This window comes from Neophocaena asiaeorientalis, unplaced genomic scaffold (genome assembly GCF_003031525.2).
Source record: "Neophocaena asiaeorientalis asiaeorientalis breed wild unplaced genomic scaffold, Neophocaena_asiaeorientalis_V1.1 scaffold130, whole genome shotgun sequence".
Taxonomy (NCBI): Eukaryota; Metazoa; Chordata; class Mammalia; order Artiodactyla; family Phocoenidae; genus Neophocaena; species Neophocaena asiaeorientalis.
The window spans coordinates 2540429-2561866 of record NW_020173397.1 but is presented as its reverse complement, the minus strand read 5'-3'; the positions used below and the strand labels follow the sequence as shown (position 1 = coordinate 2561866).

The window sequence follows — 21438 nt, the reverse complement described above, 5'->3', positions numbered from 1 at the left end:
GAGCCTGTGCTCCGCAACGGGAGAGGCCACAACAGTGAGAGGCCCGCGTACCGCAAAAAAAAAAAAAAAAAAAAAAAAAAAGAGTTCAAGCAAGGAACAAGAGCCTGAGAGTGAGAAGAAATGAAAATGAAAAACATTATGAAAGTAGAATCAACAAGATTTGGCCAGGAAATTCTTAGCTACGGCACTCTAGGGAGAGAAAAGAATTCAGGAAAATGCTTTGGTGTGTTACTTTGGTAGCTCTGGAGATCATGGACAACTTATTCTCCTACATTATTTTAAAGGGGTAAAAGAAAGTCAACTCAGGTCACTTCGAACTTAAGGTGCATATAAGACAGAAAATAGAAACCATAACCGCATATCCATCTCCAGCGGGGCTGGAGATGAAGACCTAATACTTTGTAATAGTATCTGAAGCCAGGGAGTGGATGCTATTACTGAGGAACCCAGAGAAGGTGAGAAAGGGGCCCGGGGCAGAAACATGAGTGTCACCCGCCCCCATTTCAGAGTCAGGCCCGAAAAGGACAGGAGAGTGAGGACCGTCTGCGCAAGGCAAGCGCACCCAGGACAGGGGCCCACAAGCTGAGAGGAGAGACGGTTTCACATAGAAGCAGCAGAACAATCGGGTCAGCGAGCTTTGGGAAGGCTGAAAATATTCCACTGGATTCAGCAATTTCGACGTTATCGGAATCCTTTTTGGGGCGGGTATCGGTTTCCTCAGAGCAGGGGAAGCCGAAAGGAAACAGGGATCCCAGTCTGGGAGCGCGCGAAGGACTCGACACACAGCCTTGCGACGCCCAGTCAGGCTATTCCGCCCCCGAACGCAAACCCCATCACACACACCCCAGCTTCCCCACAAGTTCCAGGACTTCGGAGACCCGGGGGTGCTTTACCCCCTCAGCTTAGGGCGTGCCCCTGCCCCTGCGCCAGCTAGCTTCCAAACCCTCAGACACACGGACAAACGACCTCGCCTCGAAAACCCTCCCTGGGCTCACAGGAAAAATTCAAGCACTTCATTGTGTGTTCCCAAAGCTTTGTCCATACCTTACAAGGTTTTGTATTATCTGTTGTGCACCTGGCTCGAAACAAAAACCGAGCCAGACCAAAAAAAGTCAAGGAACGCAGAGTGAGAGTCGAGGGAGGTGACGCCCTCACAGGCAAACTTCTGATAGGGGAGATAAAAACTACGACTCCCATGAGGCTGTGCGGCCCCGGGACCCGACTCCCAGCGCCCTCTGCGAGGTTCAAGACAGTCTAGGTGGTAGAGGCGTCGTGTCGGCGCAAAACGGCCGCTAAAGCCGTGCAGAACTGGCCCTGCGGGATGGCGGCCTCTGAGGAGGAGCCTGAGGCCTTGATGGAGCAGCTGGACGTCGCGCGCAGCCTGGAAAATTTGCCTGTGAGCGCGTGGCCCCCAGGGACAGAGCCAGAGCCCTTTCAGGTAGGGGGCGGGGCTCGGCCAGCCCGAGAGCTGCGCGCGGCCCCTGAGGGCGTGGTCGGTACCCTTTTCTATGGAGGCGGAGCTAGGCGGTCACGAGCGCTGCGCGCGCAGCCCGGGGATGGGGCTGGCGCCCTTTCAGGTAGATTGCCGGGGTAAGTGGTAGCTGGGTTCAGCACAATTACCCTACGTGGTAGTGCTTCGATTGTTGTCTCCAAGTTTCTAGACCTTTTTTTTTAACCCGATCGCACAGCTATCTGCTAACGGGAAAAGCTCTTAAATAGTTCACAGATTTCGGTCTTTTCCCATTAACCCTTCGCAATGACCTTTACATGTTCTTTTCTGCCCATAGACTGGCAGTTCCCTGAAGGCAAAACCAGAGGTCTCGTGAGGTCCCTTGGAAAGAGCCGTGAGAACCTGGCTTTTTGTCCTGGTTCTGTCCCCAGAACTCGTTGAGATCCGGGGCAAATCAGTTGCCTCTCTGGTCTCAAATGTCTTGTTTGTAAGATAAGCCATGGGGCCCATTAACGGATCTTAGCCTAGTGTCATGATTAAAAACTTAGCTTCTAGAGTCATTTAGTTGAGGTTTCCCTCATGCTGTGAGCACTTTGGCAAATATAAATAGCCTCAGCTAAGCCTTAGAGTCCTCCCGTGTGCGATTAAAATAGTAATACCTCTCTCCGGATTGCTTCGAGAATTACAAGTGAAATACAGTTCCTGGTTTGCTGACAGAACTCAATAAATGTTAACTACTATTATTACCTCAAAGACCTTTGTGCTCCAACCTTTGACCTTGGCCTGCATGTTGCCTAAGGAACAAGGAATGACAAAAAAAAAGGATGTTGGTTGGAGTGGAAAGAGCCCTGGACTTGGAAGTAGGAGAGCTAGGTTCAGGGCTTAGCATCTTAGCCATGTCTCAGAGCCTGAGTTTCTTCATCTGCAAAATGAAAATAATTAAAGTTTTAGTGCCCTTGTCACACCCATTATTGATATCAAACCCTGTCTGTCCTTCCTAGGGTTATTTTGAAAATCAAGTAAGAGGACAGATTCAGCAGTTTTCAAAGAGTAGAGCAGGCTATTAATGTTAGAAATGGTTAGTTTTCCTCAAACTACATTAGGCAGTTTATCATTAATAATACAGGTGGCTAGCGCCATACTGAACACTGATCCCTAAAAGCTTATTGAAGACCAAACATTGCTGAATGCCTGGTCTAAAACACTGACATATGTTGTCTTTCTTCAAAAGATAACTGAGTGCCTATAATGTGCCTGGCACTGTGTTAAGCTAGGCATAGAAGATAAGATGGTGCCAATACAATTCCTGCCCTTGAGCTTACAAGAGCATATGGAAAGCACTATATGGGGGGCAGAGGAAGCCTTGTGATTGATCCTTATACCTATAGTTGATGGGCATAAATGAAAAGGAGACTAAGGCTCAATCCCACAGTGTTCTAGAGTCCTGGCTGTATGCACAGCTCTAGGTAGACTTAGAGTTACAAATAGAAGACAGGATCCCTTCCTTAAGGAGCTTATAGTCTTACCAAGAAGATAAAACATGCTTGAAACATGTAAATAACAAGCCTAAAAGGGCCTTCAACTAGTTTGCTTCCATATATTCATGGAGCACAATACCAGTCTTACAAAAGGTCAAAACAGCTTGCTTGCCCCAAACCCTGCCTTCACAGGCATGTGCACACATAAGAATTAAGGCATGAAAACCTCAGAGTAAAAATAACTTTGTGTCTAGTTTGCCTTTGGGTCCTGTATGAAAAGGCAAAAAGAACATTCAAATGTTCAGATCGGAAACAAGCACATCATAATGCCATCGGGGTCAAAAGACAAGTAGAAAATAAACCGATTGATTTTCTTGAACTAAGAGTTGGATCTAGCCATTTTTCAGGTTTCTGAAACCAGCTTCAAATATCCTTTTTAAGGTCTCAACATGACCTTGACAAGAATTGTCTGGCTCACAGTCTCCTAATAGCTGCTTGGAGCAAAAACAAACTCATGGGGCTAGAGGCCAAGTACAAAGATTCTTGTAGCTGGTGTTTCAAAACAACCAAAAATGGAATGAAGATTTTCACAGCACTTCCTTAAAATTCAGAATTGAGGCCTAGATTTTAAGCCCAGAATATTGTGCAGTGTCATGTTTCAGTTTCTGGGGTTTTGGTACAGAATGTGACTCAGAAAAGTTAGTCTTCCAATCAAAAAGTATTAAGAGCTTCAATTAAGCAATCAAATAATATTTCCTGAGCCCCCTGCTCTGTGCCTAGTACTATGGATAGGAACCCAACCCCTATCACCATTCCATTCCCCAAACCTCCTGACCATGCCTTTCCTTAAGACGTTTGGTAGAAAGGTCAGACCTACACACTTAGAGCCCAACAGTCTACGCCACTTAGATCCCAAAGTTCATACTATTAATAAGTGCAGGTCTACTTCAGATAAGGGAGAAATTAATTGTAGCCAAGGAGGTACAATATAATTGCACTTTAACATGCTGTCCTCTGTTTACATTTTGGCTTCTTGGGTGACCATAGTTTATAAAAAAAATTCTCAAGTTTTCTGTCACAAAATGTGAAGTCTCCATCCAGTTCTTCAAGGATCTGGTTTCTAGTGCATTTTGCACTGATCATTTTGTATTTATTCTCAACTCTTACATGATCAATTTTGCACTTTGATACATACCAGGAAAAAGTAAAGCTTTTGTTATGACTACTGAAAAAATGATAAAAATCCCATTCTTCATGTCCTCCTTTGTATTTTTCTGAGTTGTTCTTTCTAAATCCCAGCATGTGCATACAATACACAATAAGGTAATATTTACTGATGATTGAAAGCAGTCTGTGCTGGGTCAACTCTCAGTTTCCCCCCATCAAGATGGATAAATAATGGAGGTAGGACTATAATCATATGGTTTTCCAAATATAATTTTGGTTTGAGTATGTTTAAACCTGAGAAGTTTAACTCCAAACCTATTTTTTTCACCACCCTACTAGATAGCCTGCATAATTCATATTGAACACTTAATGTGCCAGCCACTAGAGAAAGCTTTTTACGTGGTTTCTCACATTTATTTCCTTCACAGAAACCTGTAAGAGAAATAGAAAGGGAATGTTTAGAGAGCTTAATGTGCCAGAAATATATGATGTTTTAAATATAAAATCTCAAAATAATATCTAGAAGAATTTAAGAAAGTTACTATTTTAAAAGTACAAAGTGGCCCACACAGAATACAGTGTTATGTTCATTAAGTTTCTTGAGAACCTTTCCCCCCTCAGATACAGGTAGTGTCCCTCTTTTATAGTTGCCAATGCATACTTTAGCAAGTCACTCACTGTAAGGTCACAGTGCTAATAAGATCCTAGTCCTGTATGTGTCTCCTCTAGGACATTCCATGTTCTGCATTAAGACGTTCTCCACTGCTTGCCCAGTGTTCAGGCCACAGTCACAGTTTTCCTGGCTAGTCTCCTTCACGCTTTGCTCCATTCTCACCTCCCGGTTGGAGACCTCATTGCTCATTAGCCGTTTATATCTTTGACTAAATTTTCCAGCCATTTCCTGGAACCATTCTCAGCTTCCACCCTGGGTTTATTAGTCAAGACCCATTTGTTTGCAAGAAACGTAAATACAACACAAACTAACTCAGGCAAAAAAGGGAAGGAATTTCCTCATATAACAGCAAAGTCCGAGACTGTTAACTGTAGGCATCTCTGGATCCAGGAACTCTCAAGGTGTCATCAGATATTTCTCTCTACCACCTCCCTGCTTCGCACCCCTGCTCCCCTTTCCTGTGGTGGGCCACACACTCAGTAGGTCTTATGTGTGTGGTACAACTTGGGAATGCCTGATGGATACTCTAGTTTAGCAAACCCAGTGGAAAAAGAATGCCTCTTCCCTAATTTTTTCAGCAGGAGTCCCAGAATTATATTTCATTGACCTGGCTTATGTCCTGTGCCCATCCATGAACCAAAAATACTGTTGAAAAGAGCAAGCGATGTTCTGATTAGCCAGGTTTAGGGCCCACCCAACCTGAAGCCCCATGCAAACCATTAAGACAAGAGCGAGAAGGGTTCCCCTGGGAAGACTCAGGATGCTTTCATCAGAAGAAGAATAGATGCGGCATAGATTTTAAAACATGTCCAGGATTTGATCTCTCCTTGGTGTAGGGTAAGCACAAAAACCCCTCAGGGTAACACCCTTTTTGGATCAGTTTGGTCCTGGGCTTTGTACCAGAGAGTAGGGTACAGACTATGGAAAGAGTGTTATAAATGGGGAGTATTTAAGCTGATGCCAGCTGATTCCTAATTTGTAACACACTTAACATTAGCTTTCTGAAACGCAGAATTTAAGTTAATATAAATATTTGAATAAAATGTCAGATTATTTCTGAAAAAAAATTAACTTTTCAATATATAGATACCTGAAAAGATAGATGATTACATAATGATATGTTAAATCAGACCACAGTTTTCAAAAGACTATTCTTTAGTATAGCCATTTTTCTAAATCAGGTAAAATATCTTTTTGGAATGGTATTTAACCAACCTTTTTACGAATGAGAAAGTGGAAACATATAGAGATAAAATGATTTGTGATTATTATTGGTATCAGGGTCAATGATTACATCGATCAAGGGGAAGAAAATATTCTCTTTAAACAGGAAGATTATCCAGAAGTCTCTATTATCCCTTGGACGGTGTTTGCAGCTCATTTGGAATCAGCTACCATTTGTAATCTAAGTCTCTAAAGGATCTGAGATTGTGCAAAAAGTTTAAATTGAAGAATTTTTAAAAATGTATCACCAGATTCTCCAAAATCTTATTTTAAATGTAAAAATAAAAGCAAAAATAAGCAAATAATAGTATTTTTTCCAGAAAGTATTTATCCATATGCAAATAAGTTCAACAAGGAATAATATGCTCTCCTGGTTAGAAAACTACAGTAAGTCAGAGCTGATTTTAAAAGTTGTTATCTGCATCAAAAAATCAATCAATCAATCACCTTAGAGTTTAGTGATTTCTATAGTACATTAAAATTTATGCACCTTTAAGAACAAATCAAGTGAAAAGAATTCTTCATGAAAAGTTTAACAAAGTGGTAGTAAAATCTTCATTTTAAAAGCACTTCTTAAAATGTCTCAGTAACCATTTCTAAGTTGACTCTTAAAGTCTGGAAGTAGATTCTGTAAAAGACAGCAGTCATTGAATTTGACTGATGGGGCATCTCTTTCTAAGCCATCCTTCATCCTTTTATGACATCTCTGCTAAGCTAAAGCTGTAAGAACCGACACAAACAGGAGAAGCTATTTCCACTCTCCACCCCCAAATCACTTTTTAAGCAGTATTGGCCTTCTCCCCCTCCCCCACAGGTACACCCACTCACCACCCTTTCACAGAAGGATGTCAATCCTTCCCCCCTAGCTCAGGGTTTTTTAAAGTATAGGATTTTGCACCTAACTGCATAGCTCCACCAAGGCCTCCACAGGGAGTATAACTACATGCTGCTCAATACTTTTTCTAAAAGTACTGACACAATGTTAATGGATAATTGACCGAAAGGCTGTTCAAACGTTCCTCTGGATATGCTAAATTCTGTCGACTGGTCTCTTGCAGAACTGCTCTTACTGACTTCATGTGGCAGGATGCCAACAGCCTTTATTGAGGGTCAGAATGAATGAAATGAAAAACAGCCCATGAAACTGCATCCTGGAAAAGAATGGTTTGGACAGACTCATTTGTCAAATTTCTCTCCCATCTCCATACTAGAAACAGTCAGTGCTTCTGAACAGTGAGATTATTCCTTATGGACAGTACAAGCCATACATCTAATCATATTTCCCTCTTTGAAGTGGCTGTTCTTGGGCAGAGCCAAATGTCCAGTCTACTTCTGCTGCACACTTAGTGTGTCTAAGCTCTCTCGACTTATTTTTCCCTTCACCTTACTTTCCTTACCTATTGTTCATTTATCTTCCCTCTTTGTAAGCTTCATTAAATCCTTTCTGGAACAAAACAAGTATAAATAAATGAATTGTTCTATACATGAAGAAATATGCTGGGCTCTTGAGAGATACTGTAATCTTCAGGGTTTGAGAATATGCTTCATTCTGCCAGTGAGGAAATAACCAGAGGTCAGGTTTCACAGAGAGACTTTAGACTTAAGACTTCTTTATCATAACATTTTATAAATGTAACATTTTGAAAATACAGGTACGTGTAAAAGACAGAGAAACTTTTTTGTATTCTCCCTTTCGCACTTAATAAGAACAGGATTTCTTTACATGTACATAATATATCTACAGTAAATGTCAATATGTATTAATATTATGTGACAATTTTTGGAATTATCTCTGCAAGTTTTTTGCCAAGTTTCTGCTTTTAACTTTGTGAAGACTCAAATAGAACTATAAGGTAATAGCATTTTTTAAAAACATGAGAGAATATATAAGAATTTAGATAATCTTCAAATTTAAAAATTCTTCTAAAAAATCAATGGAAGACTCTCTCCCAAAGGCCATTTTTCATTGATTTATCATTTATGACCTTCTTATCCCCAAAAAGGGTCTGAGGTAACTCACAATAAAAATACATATATGCATTTGTATTATCAGATAAATGTGAAAGAGATAAAAGCCAAGGACAAAACACTTAACTGCATTCAAAACCTAAATTCGGCATTGATTTTCCTGACACCTAAAGCTAACAGGGAAACAAAATGGATTACAAATTTTTCAATATCTGATAAGAGAAAAATACATAAATTTTTCCACTGCTTAAAAGGAAACCACCAAATTTTAAATCTAAAAATTAACCCTGGTTTTTAAATTGGAGAGAGATGTTTTCAGGCAATATTGTAATATATTGCATTTTGTCTTTTTTGTTTCATTCTGTTTTTTGGAATTAGGAACTGTCTCAGCCAAAAGCTGCTTGAAATACAGATGAGATATATGACCTGCCGTGCTGACTTAACAGTATTTCTGTTTTTTGCAGTATACTCCTGATCATGTAGCCGGCCCTGGAGGAGACACTGATCCCACGCTAATAACCTTTCCCGGATGCGTTTGTCTCAAAACTCCCTGCCTCCCTGGAACTTGCTCCTGTCTCCGTCGTGAGAAGAACTATGATGATAATTTATGCCTCAGACACATAGGATCAGAAGCAAAGTGCGCTGAGCCAGTTTTCGAATGCAATGTCCTCTGTCAGTGCAGCGACCACTGCAGGAACAGAGTGGTCCAGCGGGGTCTGCAGTTCCACCTCCAGGTGTTCAAGACAGATCGCAAAGGCTGGGGACTTCGTACCTTGGACTTTATACCAAAAGGACGGTTTGTCTGTGAATATGCTGGCGAGGTTTTAGGATTCCCAGAAGTACAGAGAAGAATTCAGTTACAAACAATACACGATTCGAATTACATTATAGCCGTCAGGGAGCATGTTTATAACGGGCAGGTAATGGAAACGTTCGTTGATCCTACCTCTATAGGAAATATTGGAAGATTCCTTAACCATTCTTGTGAGCCAAACCTATTGATGATTCCTGTCCGAATCAACTCGATGGTACCAAAGTTGGCACTTTTTGCAGCCAAAGACATTGTGCCAGAAGAAGAACTCTCTTATGACTATTCAGGAAGATTTCTTAATCTACTGGATAGTGAAGACAAAGAAAGGCTGGATAATGGGAAATTAAGGAAACCTTGTTATTGTGGTGCTGAATCCTGTGCCGCGTTCCTGCCTTATGACAGCTCACTGTACCGCCCCTTAGAAAAGCCAAACACGGGCGAGGAAGGAAAAGCAGAGCAGAAGCGTGTCTGGCCTCACAGTGGAGGAGAATGAGGAGGAATCGAGCGTGTTTGGCTCAGCCCTTCCTGGGTTCCCCTCTTACAAGCAGCTCACCCTCGGGGTCAGTCTCTGCTCTGTGGTAAGGAGCTTGCCCCTCACTGTAGGGGAGCCCAGTGGTTGTAACTTAGGAATGTGGCAGAGACTACAGATTGTCCAGCAACACTCTCTCTCCCCTTCTATCATAGAATTCTCAGTTTTTAGCTGGGTACATGACTGCCGAGAATGCTCACTTTTCCTAGTGAGACGTGGCTAAGCGACTATGTCATAGCTAGTGGAATATGAGGGAAAACGTTGTGCCCTTAAGTGGAGATATCCTTCCCTTATCCCACTCTTTTTTCTTCTTGGCTGGAATGTATACATGATAACTGGAGCTGGAGCATCCATGCCATACCCCAAAATAACCTTGGAGAAGGAAGCCACACATAGCAGATCAGCAAAACTGAAAGGAGTCTGGAGGCTGTACACTGTCCAACACTCTACCAGCCCTGATCTGACACCTCTGGACTATTCGGTGAGAAACTGTGTCTTCGTCATTTATGCCACTGTTATTTTGAACTTTGCAGTACTAGCACCAAACCTAATCAGTGATCCAAGGAAACCCTGATGGCGGAATACCTAAGCCTTCCTTTCCAGTCAATTTTATCAGTAATAAGGCTGGTATTTTCATTTCTGTATGACTCCAGCAGTTTATCTCTCATCTGTTTCTAAACATATCAAGGAAGAGGGCATGATTAATTATCACCTGCTAAAACCCTAATGATTATCACCAATAGTGAAAAATATAACCATGAGAATGACTTCCACGTATAACGAAAAGTCATAAAAGGAAACAAATTGTAAAATTTTTGCTATATACCTGCTGTACTTCAAGGCTTGTGAAGTTATGCTTCAAAACTTCAAACAGCCTCACTTCATGTATTAACGACATGAAAATAACCCTGTCAACACCACCAAAGGTGATGGGAGTTTTAAAATTCAATTTAAACTTCTGGAGAGGCAAAAATCTATAATTTCTTTTTCTAGTACGTTTAGACCCTACCACCAGGAGACTCTGGGCTTTCAAAGTTATATCATAGGGATCCATGTTATATATAATACTCTACTCCTGTATGATATAAGTAGGATAGGTGTACATTTTAAGTGAATGAAATGTATGGTATGTGAATTATATCTCAATAAAACTGTTAAAATAATAACTATGTTAGGGTTTGTGTATTCACATAACATTATCAGGAATGGTTCCATGTGAATAGATAGTAGAGAACACATAAAATGCCCCAAACTACAAATGTGCAGTGTCTGAAACAGAATGAGTTTTCCCTCCAAACTCATCATTTCTCCCTGCCAGCCTTCCTCTATAACTGATTTCTCCGAAGCAGTCCTGCTTTTTGTAAGGCAGCTTGTATCTCTCATTTTAAAATGGCCTTTCTCCTCCTCACAAGGGCTTCTAGTAACTGAGCTACTTAAGAGGCAATAAGGAAATGGTCAGAAGGAACATGAGTGGCTCACTGTTTGATGCTCCAGATACCCTTTCCTTCTTCCTTGTGCTCCGTATCTATTGAATATCACCATCTGTGTATCAGAAATACTCCAGTTAGGACACGAGCAGCATCCTCCATCTTGATGTCTCTTCCAAAGACAGAACTCACTGAAAATAGACCCTTGGAGCTTTTTGTACTCACACACAAGTTTATTCTTTTTTTTTTTTTGCGGTACGCGGGCCTCTCACTGTTGTGGCCTCTCCCGTTGGGGAGCACAGGCTCCGGACACGCAGGCTCAGCGGCCATGGCTCAAGGGCCCAGCCACTCCGCGGCATGTGGGATCTTCCCGGACCGGGGCACAAACCCGTGTCCCCTGCATCGGCAGACGGACTCTCAACCACTGCGCCACCAGGGAAGCCCCACAAGTTTATTCTTAAATAGCAATGTCGCCTGGAAATCAGATTCCTAAAGTAAGAGTTGAAGACTCTTCCAAGTCTTTTCTAGGTGAGTTAACTGCATTTACTTAATTGCCATGTTCCTAAGAAAGTTGACACTTCTACTTTTGAGAGCAAACATTAAAAGATATACTTCTGCTTGACTATTATCCTAATATAAAAAACATAACTTTTTTACAATTATAAATTAGGATAAAATTAGAATTTTAAAAAGTGTTATGTGTCTTCATGGAATTAAAACATAAAAATGGCTCTGAAGTCAGTTTCCACTAAATTCACTAAGAATGTGGAAACGTGTACCTTGGAAACTGTTTCGGCCCAAGAATAATAAAGATCATACTTGGAGGACAAAACTTTTCAAATCTTCTTTTTTAAATTAATGTTTTTAAATTTCAAATTAATATTCACAAAATATCAGTGGCTGATAGATTTTGTTCTTGGCTAAATGGAAAATTTTGCCTTAATTGAAATGAATATTCAGAGATTATTTTTCTCCCTCCCTGTTTTCAATATTAAGCCCCAATACCGCCTAACTCTGAAGCATAAGGCAGGAGTGGATTAAGTACATCAACGGTAGACTAATTTGCGTAGAACAGAGGATTTTAATCTTAAACTCAGGAAGATCTCGTTTAAAAAGGGGGAAAAAATCTCCCAAAGTTGTTTTCATTCCCTTGAGTGTTCAAATAATGTTCTCTGTGTAACATATTCCTTATTACATATTCCTCTCCAGTGTGTTAGTGTTCAGCAAGTTACTGAACCTCTGACTCTGAATTCCCTTTTCTGGATACAGCATTTTTGGGAGAATCAAATAAGTTAACACTTGTAAAGCGTTTAAACAATGATGCAGCACTAAGATAGCTATAACCAAAAAGACAACTACAAGTGTTGACAAGGATGTGGAGAAAGTAGAACCTTCGTATATTGCTGGTAGAGTTGTAAAATTGCACAACTACTTTGTAAAGCCATTTGGTTAGTTCCTTAAAATGTTACACATAGAGTAACCACCTGTCCCAGTAACTCCATTCCTAGGTACTAGACCCAAGAGAAACGAAAACATGTCCCACCAAAAACTGTATGCAACCTTTATAGTGGCATTATTGGTAATAGCCAAAAAGTAGACACAACCCAAATGTCCACTGACTGATGAATGAATAAACAATATGTGGTATCCATATCACAGAGTATTATTCAACCAGGAAAAGGAGTGAAGTGCTGACACATGCCACAACATAGATAAACCTTGAAAATACTATGTTAAATGAAAGAAGCCAGACACAAACAGCCACAAATTGTATGATCCTATTTATATGAAATGTCCAGAATAAGCAACTATAGACACATAAAGTAGATTAATGGTTGCCAGGGGCTGGTGGAGAGGGAGGTATAGGAAGTGATTGCTAATGGGTTCAGAGTTTCTAGGGTGAATATACTAAAAACCCCTTTCAAGTGATGACTATCGTGTTATGTGATTTATATCTCCATAAAGCTGTCATAAGAAAATGAAACAAGAAGATATGGGTGCCTGTCACTTGGAAACTGGTAACCTGTAACTCTGAACATTGCTCTCACAGATAAACACTCTCAGATCCCAAGGAAATTCTTCTCCACTTGCTTTATGTCCTCAAAACAAAACATGACCGCGTCTAAGGTTGTGATTTTTTGTGGCTATCACCACTATCAGAGACAGACCCTGCTTCACAGGGCAGTGAGATTTTGAACAGTAGGAGTGCTTAATTTGGTAAGAACATGGATGGATTAATCAGTCAGATCCTTCCTCTCAGACAGCATGAATGCAAAATAACAAAGTAATGTTTCCTTGTAGTATTGAATATCAACTTTCTTGCGTCTCTTTCTGTTCAAGTTTGTGGTTCCAGAGATTCGTGTGCTTCCTCACGAATCAGCACAGTATTCGTTACAGTTGCACATGGAGACAGAAGTATTTTGCAATATTAAGCAATTCATATTACTTTTACATTTGTAAATGTGTGGGTCTAGAGGTTTGATATTGGTTCTTCACATTACTTAGTTCTTCTCATAACATTTAAGAGAGTTAAAATGACAACATAAGAGATAGCAGTTTATATGATGTAATTAATATATTTTCTGCAATGATAATTCATCAGATATGATATCATTACAATGTTTGGACATGATAAGTAAATTTCATGATTTATTTTCAACTCTGTTTCAGCGGAGTAAAGCTTTCTTAAATTGGCATTAATACGGCTTCCCTGGTGGCGCAGTGGTTGAGAGTCCGCCTGCCGATGCAGGGGACATGGGTTCGTGCCCCGGTCCGGGAGGATCCCACATGCCACGGAGCGGCTGGGCCCGTGAGCCACGGCCGCTGAGACTGCGCGTCCGGAGCCTGTGCTCCGCAAGGGGAGAGGCCACGACAGTGAGAGGCCCGCGTACCGCAAAAAACAAAGAGCTACAATAACTCAGAAAAGATGGTCTCATTTGGTATCATTGTTAACAGAACATCAACCATGTGAAAATCTTGTTTATAACAGCACAATTTATGATTTTACTGAAAGGACAATAAGAAGAATTACTTTGTGGCATAAATATGTAAAAAATTATGAATCACATAGCTCATTATTTTATTATTCACCCAAACATTGCCAACTCAGTTGGATGCCCAGGAATGAGCAAGGATAATTAAATTTAGTCACATATGATATTTTGCCGACTTCACTCATATAAAAACCCTAACTTTATACATGTTTTCCATTCTTGTGGTTATGAAGACATTTTTGTCAAACTTGATTTATAACTTTTAAATATTTCTACATATTGCCTGTGGATTTCCCATAAGCTGTCCTGGCCTTGATGCTTATAAAGGGAGGGAAGAAACTAGCTTCCCTGGTAAGACTGTTAAGGGACTCACATAAAATAATGGATTTATATAGGCTATAAAGTACTATATAAATTTGGTTATCATTACAGGCATACTTCTGGGTTTACACTCTGCTACACAGAACCGAACGCACACGTTATCATATTATCATAGTCAAGATTCATTTAGAGTCCATATAATGGTAAGTCTTTCTTGGTGGTAAATGTTATGGAAGTATTAGAATAAGCTTCCAAAGGAGTTCTGTTAATCAATTAAATAAAAGGATACTTGTCTTTGATCATTTAATTATAGCCAAATTATGAACAGAATCTGAAGAACATCCTTGGAGCTCCCTTTTACTTTATAACTACTTGGGATTTCCCTGGGATGATAAAAAGCCTTGCTAGTTTTGTATATATTGTTACTCGGTTAATGGCCTTAGTTTTTGCCTCACTGCCCAAAACTACAAGTCATCCGTACTTCTACCTCCTCCTCCCCATAACCAATCAGTCACCAAGTCCTATAAATTCCCTGCCCTACACATCTCTCAAATCTGTTCCGGTTTGCCCCGTTATTGTTTTATGCCATGCTTCCATCATTTCTTCCCGGCAACAGCCTCTCGGCCTCACCATCCCCACAGTGCATCCTCTGCCTTTAAAGCCTTCAGTGACTTCTCATTACACTCAGGACGGAGCCCAAACTTCTCAAGATGACCAGAAGGCCCCTGCCCCCCTCTCCACCTCATGTCTCACTCATCTTCTCACTCTGAGGTCCACCTTGAAAAGCCCTCTCACGTGCCCTCTCACCCTCCCCTTCCCAACCACGACATCTCCTATGCTGCTTGTTTACATGGCTACTAGGCAGCTAAAATAACAAGAGAGCCAGCAATATATCCTATTTTTTTCCCTGTCTCTTCTTCCTTCCTTCCCCCCTTCTCCTATTTCTGTTTGCTGCTAGCTGGCTAGCCAGCACTTCCATCAGCCTGCTGTCTCCTTGTCATTCATCTTCCTTCGGCCACCTGCCCAGCCGTGTCCTCACTGCCAAATCTCCACAGCTGAACTGGGAAAATACAAATTACTTGATCTACCACAATACCATCCCTGCTGTGTACTGCTCTGCTAACTTTGGTTAGTCGTCTGGTCCAGACATACTCAATGCTCCCTGTTTATAAGGGCAGCCAGTTACACAGTGCTGATGTCACTGATTCCAACCCCACATGTCCCATGGCCTCTGCTCACCATGTCCCTCTCTGACCAGCCCACCCTCCACCTTCCCTCCATCCCTGGACCACTTCTGTCTTCTTTTTCTAACCTACCACCAGCTCAAAGCATTTGTACATAGTAGGCAGACACAGAAAAGGGCCTCCAAACAAATCTAAGACATAGTTCTCCTAGCCTGTATTTAAATATAATTGAATTCCCTCAATTAGAGTTTCCATTTACCCTCAAGGCAAAGTGGGTTTGTTTTTGTTGTTTATTTTGGAAGTGTCTGCTTGCTTGCCAATCTGTTTCTCCTGCCTTCCCCAACTCTTAAAAGTAAACTCTTTCCCCTTTCCTCTGCAGTAACCAACCTACCTCTTCCCCACACCTACTCCCCCAATTGTACACTCATCGGAATGCATTCTCCGCTCTTTGGAGGGTGGAAATAAGGACGGTTCAAAGACTAATCCTAGATCTTCCACAAACACCAGACCTCCCACTACCCTAACTTGCCCTGCAGAAATTGCTCCCAAATTTTTGACTAGTTTAAGACCATTTTAGCTACTAAATTGTTGATTTTTTTTTTGTCTAGTGAGACGATTTACAATAAACTAATATTTACTATCACTACCCTTTCAGAAGGAGAAGGCACAGGGAAGGGGGGCACATAACCCCTTAAAATCTCTCAGAAGTTCTTAAAATGAAATCAGTGTAGCTTTAAAAACAACATGACACCTGGTCCTTATTCTTCTTCGCCAAGACCAGCACTTGGAAAGTGGTTCTGGTTGATCCACCCACTCATCTAAACAACTGTTATTTGTTCATTAATTCAATTCATTCATTCATTCACAAACATGTATCGAGTATCTAGTATGTGCTGGGTGGTGTGAAGTCAAGTTCCTGAATTCATATTTAATTCAGCAAATGTTTCCAAGCACCTACTATGCTACATTCTGGAGAAATAGAGACCAAAAGCCATCTTCATTCCCAAAGTGTTTAGAGTCCAATAAGGGGAAAAAAATTAGAGTGAGAGGGTCTCAAGGGTCTACACATTATGTCTATACTTCTTAAGTCTTCGAAACACTTTAATTTGGTATGTGTGTATAGATTTGGCATTTGTGTGATTGATTTATGCCTAGCTCCTCTGTTGGACTTGAGGACTGGGACCAGATCTAATTTTGCTCACCAGTTTCTCTCTAGCTACTTAATACTTAGTAGTATTAATACTAGTAGTATTAATACTAGTAATCTCTAGATACTTAACGGGTATCATTGAGTGAATGAACTATATAGTGTGATGAACCTGACATCTTTAGGATGAAGTCCAGATTCTGTATGGGAGCATCTTAATGCCTTCCACAGTCTAGCTTTTCAGCAAAACCCCACTGCTCACTTCTCATTCTATGACCTACAGCCCCTCTGGGTAGCTCTCCATTTCCTCATCAGGCGTTGGGGAAGTTCTACTCATGCTCCTCTCCTCCTTCAGGACAACTCCCCTCTCCCACCCTTCCACCCCTCCCTTCATTGCTTAGTGACTTCTTTCCCAACCTTCTTGAAAGTCTCAACTCAAATCCCACTTCCTCTGTGAGGCACGCGTTTGGGTTCCCTGGAGAGCACACTCTGAGAGGAAGGTTGGAGTGCAGGAAGATTAGCAGGGGATGCCGTTGGGATTAGCACCTGTGATCGAATGGAAGGGAAGGAAGCGGGATGGGCAAAAGCGAACTTGGGCTGTAATGAAATCTCAACCAAGACCACAGCCAACCCACAAGGAGCCCTGAGGCTGGGGTGACCTTTCAGGGCTGCCTCTACTAGCTGTAGTGAGAGATGGAGCCTTTACAGTCCTGCATCAGCCAGTCACTGGATGCAGACCGCCTGTGGAAAGGGAGCTGATAGCACTCTCAGCGGCCGAGGAATAAATCCTTCAGGCCTTCGGAGGGATGTGCGCAGAGCACACAGTATTCACTACACCAATATTCTCAAATTTCAACACCCATCGAAACCACCCAGAGGGCTTGTTAAAACACATATTGCTTAGCCCTAATCTCAGAGTTTTTTGAGTTAGTAGATCTGGGGTGGGGCCTGAGGATCTGCATTTCTAATAAGTGGCCAGGTGATGCTGATGATACTTTGAGGGATCACAGAGATTACATTGTAACCTCGACATGCTGTAACCACATAAAGCCTTCACCCACGTAATTTCTGACCATTCACATTGCTTTTACCATGTACTGCCTTGTGCTGTGTTATTTCTGTGTGTCATCTTTTTGAGTCTCACCCTTTTAAGAACACCAAGCTCTACAGACCATGTTATGGTTTATGTTTGTTATGGACTGAATGCATCCCTCCCCCCCCTCCCAAATTCATACATCAAAGCCTTAGGTCCTAATGTGATGTTATCTGGAAGTAGAACTCTTTGGGAGGTAGTTAAGTTTAGATGAGCTCAAAGGAGTAGGACCCTCATGATGGGATTAGTGCCCTTATAAGAAGAGGAATCTCTCTCTCTCTCTCTCTCTCTTTCCCTCCCCTTCCCCCCTCCCTCGCCCTCGCCCTCTCTCCATCCCTCTGTATCTCTCCCTCTCCACTAACACACACCACAGAAAAGCCATGTGAACACAGGGAGAAGACAACTGTCTGTGAAGCCAGGAAGAGAGCCTCACCAGACACTGAACAGCTGGTACCCTAATCTTGGACTTCTCAGGCTCCAGAACTGTGAGAAATAAATGTCTGTTGTTTAAGCCCAGTCTATGGTATTTTGTCAGAGTAGCCCAAGCTAAGATAATATTCTTCCTGAAAGTAAGTGGAAAGCCACTGGTAGAGTTTGAGCAGAATGGGTACATGATATTATTTATATTTCAAAAAGAAAAAAAAAAAGGGACTTCCCTGGCAGTCCAGTGGTTAAGACTCCACACTCCCAAAGCAGGGGGCATGGGTTCGATCCCCGGTTGGGGAACTATGATCCCGCATGCCGCAAGGCATGGCCAAAAAAAAAAAAAAGAGAATTGACTGTAATGGGGACACCCGACTTGGGTTGGAGGACAGAAGGGAGTTGTGAGAGAAGATTCAGGTGGACCAGTTAGGAGATGGTTTGTATTTGTCCAGGAGAGATATGCGCTTGGATTATTAAAAATGGGGAAAAGTAGATTCAAAGAGGTAGTTAGGAGGCAGTAGCGACAGGACCTGGAGATGGGCTAGATATGGGAGATGAGAGACAGGGAGAGGTCAAGAAAGACAGTGCAGTTTCTGGAGTATACAGCTGGATGTATTGAGGCACCATATCCTAAACACTGTGAGAGAACAGCCTATAGGACACAAGGCTCTCACACGCAAAACTTTTACAAGTTTGGGGGGGAGGGGTTTATTTCCCCAAATTGCACATGCTTTAAAAAAAAAATTCGTGGGACCCCCCCCGGTGGTCCAGTGGTTAAGAATCCACCTTCCAATCCAGGTTCGATCCCTGGTCGGGGAACTAAGATCCTACATGCCGCAGAGCAACTAAGCCCGCGCGCCACAACTACAGAGCCCACGCGCCACAAATACAGAGCCCACGCGCTCTGGAGCCCATGCACCACAACTAGAGAGGAGCCTGTGCACCGCAACAAAGATCCCGCATGCCACAACTAAGACCCAATGCAGCCAAAAATAAATAAACATATCTTTTTAAAACTCACTGAGGTGCTTCATTTTGCTTCTTCTTCCACATAAACGTGATTTTGCCGCACTATATTCCCAGTGTAAAGGAATGTATGTGATGCTGCTTTAGTCTTCAGCCATGCTTCTTTGACTATTTGACCATCAAAAACCAATTTAAAGTCTCATAAAAGAACATCTTGCTCTCAAGTGACTGTACCCCAAAAAAGGTAACAAAGAGCATCACATGGGCTGGAATTATTGCCAGAAAGTACATCAGCATCTTGCCAAATATATTCTCCCACTTCAGACACAAGCTCTGGCCATTCTGATGACAACATACAAAGGAGAATAATAGGAGGGATGACCAAAGGAGAGTATGATCAAACAGTGTAGACGTTGTGGTCTAATTCAAGCAGAGCTCCCACCATGAAACAGAGGTGCTTAGAATAATGATTCTTCTGGGAGACTAGGGACATTTTGGTACTTTTAAAGGGTTTTTTCCCATTCAAATCAGTTTTTACTATTTTTCCAATTTAAATCAGTTATTATTATTATCACTATGTATTTTGTAGAGTGTATCTTTAAATGATTTTAATATTTAACGTTTAGTATTTTGTAGAGTATATTTTAACATGAGACGGTTGTAGAAAAATGAATGTGCCTCATATTAACTTTATATTCACTTCAAAAACATGGGTAACATTCTGCAGTACCTTTTAGATCTAGGCTTTTCTACCACTTTCTGCTTTTTTAAAACTTGAGATATAGTTGGCATTTAACATTATGTAAGATTAAGGTACACAACGTGTTGATATTGCAATGTAATTATCAACACAGTGTTAGCTGACACCTCCATCATGTCACACAAATACCAATTCTTTTTTGCAGTGAGAATACTGAAGATCTAGTCTCTTAGCAACTTCGAAGTATATAATACAGCACCATTGACTATAATCACAAACTGTGCATTAGATCCCCAGAACTTATTCATCTTTTAACCCTATGCTTTACCTTTTAAGATTTAGGAGTCTCTTTCTCACTTGCTATGAATGAATGTATAGTTTGTCTTTCTTTTTCGTTTTTTCTTTTTCATTATGATACCGGATAAAAATATGTTTTTTAAAATTTAGGAGACTTATAAGGCAGTTTTTGGCACCTATCATGTTAAATGCTTTAGACACAAGTATTCATTAGGCATTTGTTACTGGACAGAGGTCAAATGGTTTCACATTTTTTTTTCCTTTAAAAGACTATTTTTTTTTTTTTACCAATACACCTATACTTTTGTGGCTCGTTCGACACCTTTTCCACCTCCCCTGACACTGCCATAAAACGTCTACGGTGATAATAAATGCTACTCATTTTTTTCTTAACTAAGAAGAAATTAAGCGGGCATTCTCCAACTGCAGTTTCAGCTTATTTGTTTTTAAATAGTGACACTCTGAGGACATACAAAGCAGTAAGTAATAATTTATCCCTTACCACCAAACCAACTTGATTATGAGTTCTTATAGACATTATGGGACATAAAAGCTCCAAGTTCATATTGCAAAACCCACAGGTCCCAACAGAGAAAGCACGTGCCAAGGGTAACCAAAAAGCCACACACCATCGTGAAGCTGCTAGCAGGCTGACTTTAGTTCCTCAATGCCAGCAAATGTCAAAAACTCAGGTCATTTAGCTCTTTTTACATTTATAAATATTTATAAAACAACATACCAGCTATCATTTCGGTCCTTCAGTACCAAGGAAAGCCTTCTGTTGTTATTGTTTTACAAAGGTACTATAAAGCAAAAGCTACTGCTTAGTTTTGTGTCGCTGGCTTCACTTTTGGGTTTACTTCACCAGGGACCCCAGTCACAGAATTCCAGAGTGAAGGGTCCTTAAAGATTGTGAAATGAGGGATCTACCACAGGTCTATGCCAATAGAGGCACATACATTTTTTTCAGTCTTGCCTTCCTTGCATCTGGTTTTATGTCATTCCAGAAGGGAGCCAAGAAATAGAGCCTAAAGCAGAAGCACCATCTGCTGGCCAATGTTTCCACCAAAATGGACACACTAGTGACTCCCCGGAGCAATTCTCCTAATCGAAAGTCTCAGGCAGAATTTTCCTGACAACCCTCCTCTCCTCCTTTCCCCTACAGGAGAGAGTTTAATATACTTCAAGCCCTCATTTTACAGATAATACAACTAAAGCTCCCAAGGGGTAAGAGGCCCAGGAGGTAAGAATGGGGATTTTGAGAAGTATGTAATCCCAGGCCTCATTTGAGCCCTATTCACTCAGTCTTCTGGCGGGGGGGTGGTGCTCAGGAAAGTGCATTTGTGACCCCCCCCCCCCCACCAGGGTACTTCTAACACAACAAGCCAGGCGTGGCGCAGGGACCAGCTCTGAGGACATCAGATGGAGTAGAGAGATGGGGAGGGGGAAGCTGATGAGGCTAGATAGCATGCAGGGTTTCTGACCTTCAGACTATGATTTTTTAACTTTCAAGGGCAACCAGCCATACATAGGGAAGGTCAGAATTATTAACTCAGAGATGAGCTCCAGATCGCCAGGCCACAAGGA

The 21438-nt window shown here is 41.5% G+C and overlaps 1 protein-coding gene across 2 annotated transcripts; it reads left to right on the top strand.

Moving 5' to 3' along the window:
- Positions 1–1275: 1275 nt before the first annotated feature.
- On the top strand, positions 1276–9302 carry LOC112401024 (histone-lysine N-methyltransferase SETMAR). 2 transcript variants are annotated; one of them, XM_024747090.1, is made up of 2 exons: positions 1276–1438; positions 8425–9302. In XM_024747090.1, exons 1-2 carry the CDS (start codon positions 1322–1324, stop codon positions 9262–9264), a joined length of 957 nt encoding a protein of 318 aa, XP_024602858.1. In that variant the 5' UTR covers positions 1276–1321; the 3' UTR covers positions 9265–9302. The 2 variants fall into 2 exon arrangements, with proteins under 2 accessions (XP_024602858.1, XP_024602859.1); XM_024747091.1 differs by having other exon boundaries at positions 1278–1396.
- The last annotated feature ends 12136 nt before the right edge of the window (positions 9303–21438 follow it).